The sequence below is a fragment of the Tupaia chinensis genome, unplaced genomic scaffold (assembly GCF_000334495.1).
Source record: "Tupaia chinensis unplaced genomic scaffold, TupChi_1.0 Scaffold000335_1, whole genome shotgun sequence".
Taxonomy (NCBI): Eukaryota; Metazoa; Chordata; class Mammalia; order Scandentia; family Tupaiidae; genus Tupaia; species Tupaia belangeri.
Genome location: NW_006159829.1, coordinates 4,101,930 through 4,103,874, shown reverse-complemented (window position 1 = coordinate 4,103,874; position 1,945 = coordinate 4,101,930). Strand labels below are relative to the sequence as shown.

The window sequence follows — 1,945 nt, the reverse complement described above, 5'->3', positions numbered from 1 at the left end:
ATCCCTGCCTCCCCAGGCTTCCCAGGGAATCCATCCAGACCTCTCTCTCCCTGCAAAAGAGAAAAATAAATGAAGACCAGGCAAGTGGTCACCAGGCAGCAGCTGACTGGACATCCTTGTGGTCCCTGATAGGAAAGGGACCAGCAAGCAAACGCCCTCAGTGACTGATTGTGCTCAGCGCCTCTCTCCCGAGGCACCTTAGGAGAGTCAAGCAAGCACACGCCACCAGAGCTGGTACACAGGTCAAAGGCAGAGAAGCCAGTTTCATGTCTCTGCTCTCACTTCCCAAATCAGGGACCAAAAGAGGGCCATGCAGCTTCTTCTATCTCTTTTTCTTTCTGTTCTTTCTTTTTCTTTTTTGTAGTTACTTTAGGTGATTTGGTTTTTTGTTTGTTTGTCTTTGAGAATTTTCCTACAGGGCACATACGATTGCTGGAGAGACAGAGAGAGACAGAAAGACAGAAAGCAGGGAATCAATTCCCAGGGGGATGGTCACACTGCAACGCCTTCTCCTCCATTCTCTTCTCGGGATCTTGGGCATGCGTGCACATGCATCGGCTCTGAGTTTTAAGTCACCAGGTCCAGGACTCAAACTGCAGTTGACTACATGGGAGTCCAGTGACATAACCATTACACCATCTACTAGACCCCCTTTTAATTGGGACGATTAAAATAAAACTTCCTGAACTTCTGGAAATGTTCCACCTTTGATATGAATGATTGTCTTTGAACCACACTCTCCTCATCAATAGGTCTCCCCGGAGGGTCAAAGAAATGGACGAGCTGAGTTTGTAATGCAGGTCCTGAAAATACAGATTTTATGCACCATTCACTCATCGGACAAGGATGTCTGAACACCCACTGTGTTCCCGGTGCTTGGACTAGACCGAAGGTGAGCTGGAGGCTAACAGGTCTGCCATCACACACCCACCCCAGGTCCGGCCCTCTGCCTGCACACAGAGGGAGCTTAGTGTTGTTCTAGCCGTGGGATCTTGGGCAAGTCACCTCCCAGAGACTGCTCTGCTCGCTATGACTCGTGGGATGATGGTAACCCCTTGATCGAAAGCTACTCAACCAGAAGAATGAGAGCAGTGTCTCAGACCCTCCCTAGCCTAGGTCGTCAACCTCCCCCAGCAGCGCCAAAGCCCACATCATTTGTGTGCTCGACTTAGTGTCTGTGTTCCATGTCGGAGTCCCCTTCCAGCTGGGGTCCAAGAGCTCAGTGGGGAAAGGCAGAGACTCCAAGAAGTGAATCCACGCTAATGTTCACTGTCGGCCCCTTCTCCGGGCTCCTCGGACGCAGCTTCTCCTGGCTTCTCTGTGCAGGGCTTACTGTCTGCTCCTCGGACCTGCAGGCTCAGTCTAAATGTCACCTCCTCCTCTCTCATTTAAGGCAAAGGCCCTGCTCTACTCCAGCATGGCCTCATTTGCGTCTCTCATGTCCTCATCCACACTGACTTCCCCACGGTCTCTCTACCTGTCACTCGTCCAAGGGCACTCTACTTGTCACTCACACCAGGGCACGGGGTGCCACCCTACTTGTCACTCCCATGAGGGCAGAGGGTGTCCATCCTATCTGTCACTCACACCAGGGCACAGCAGTGCCCACACTACATGTCACTCACATGAGGGCAGAGGGTGTCCATCCTATCTGTCACTCACACCAGGGCACAGCAGTGCCCACACTACATGTCACTCACATGAGGGCAGAGGGTGTCCATCCTATCTGTCACTCACACCAGGGCACAGCAGTGCCCACACTACATGTCACTCACATGAGGGCAGAGGGTGTCCATCCTATCTGTCACTCACACCAGGGCACAGCAGTGCCCACACTACATGTCACTCACATGAGGGCAGAGGGTGTCCATCCTACCTGTCACTCACACTAGGGCACACCAGTGCCCACCCTACGTGTCACTCCCATGAGGGCACAGGGTGTCCA

At 52.7% G+C, this 1,945-nt stretch overlaps 1 protein-coding gene across 1 annotated transcript in view; it reads right to left on the bottom strand.

The window, feature by feature from the left end:
- Positions 1-1,945, bottom strand: part of COL22A1 (collagen type XXII alpha 1 chain) — a 272,600-nt gene that overhangs the window by 168,748 nt on the left and 101,907 nt on the right. The window contains exon 17 of the mRNA XM_027773278.1: positions 1-50. This exon is cut by the window's left edge and continues 1 nt beyond it. Coding sequence (XP_027629079.1) covers positions 1-50 — 50 coding nt within the window. The remainder of the gene's footprint in view (positions 51-1,945) is intronic.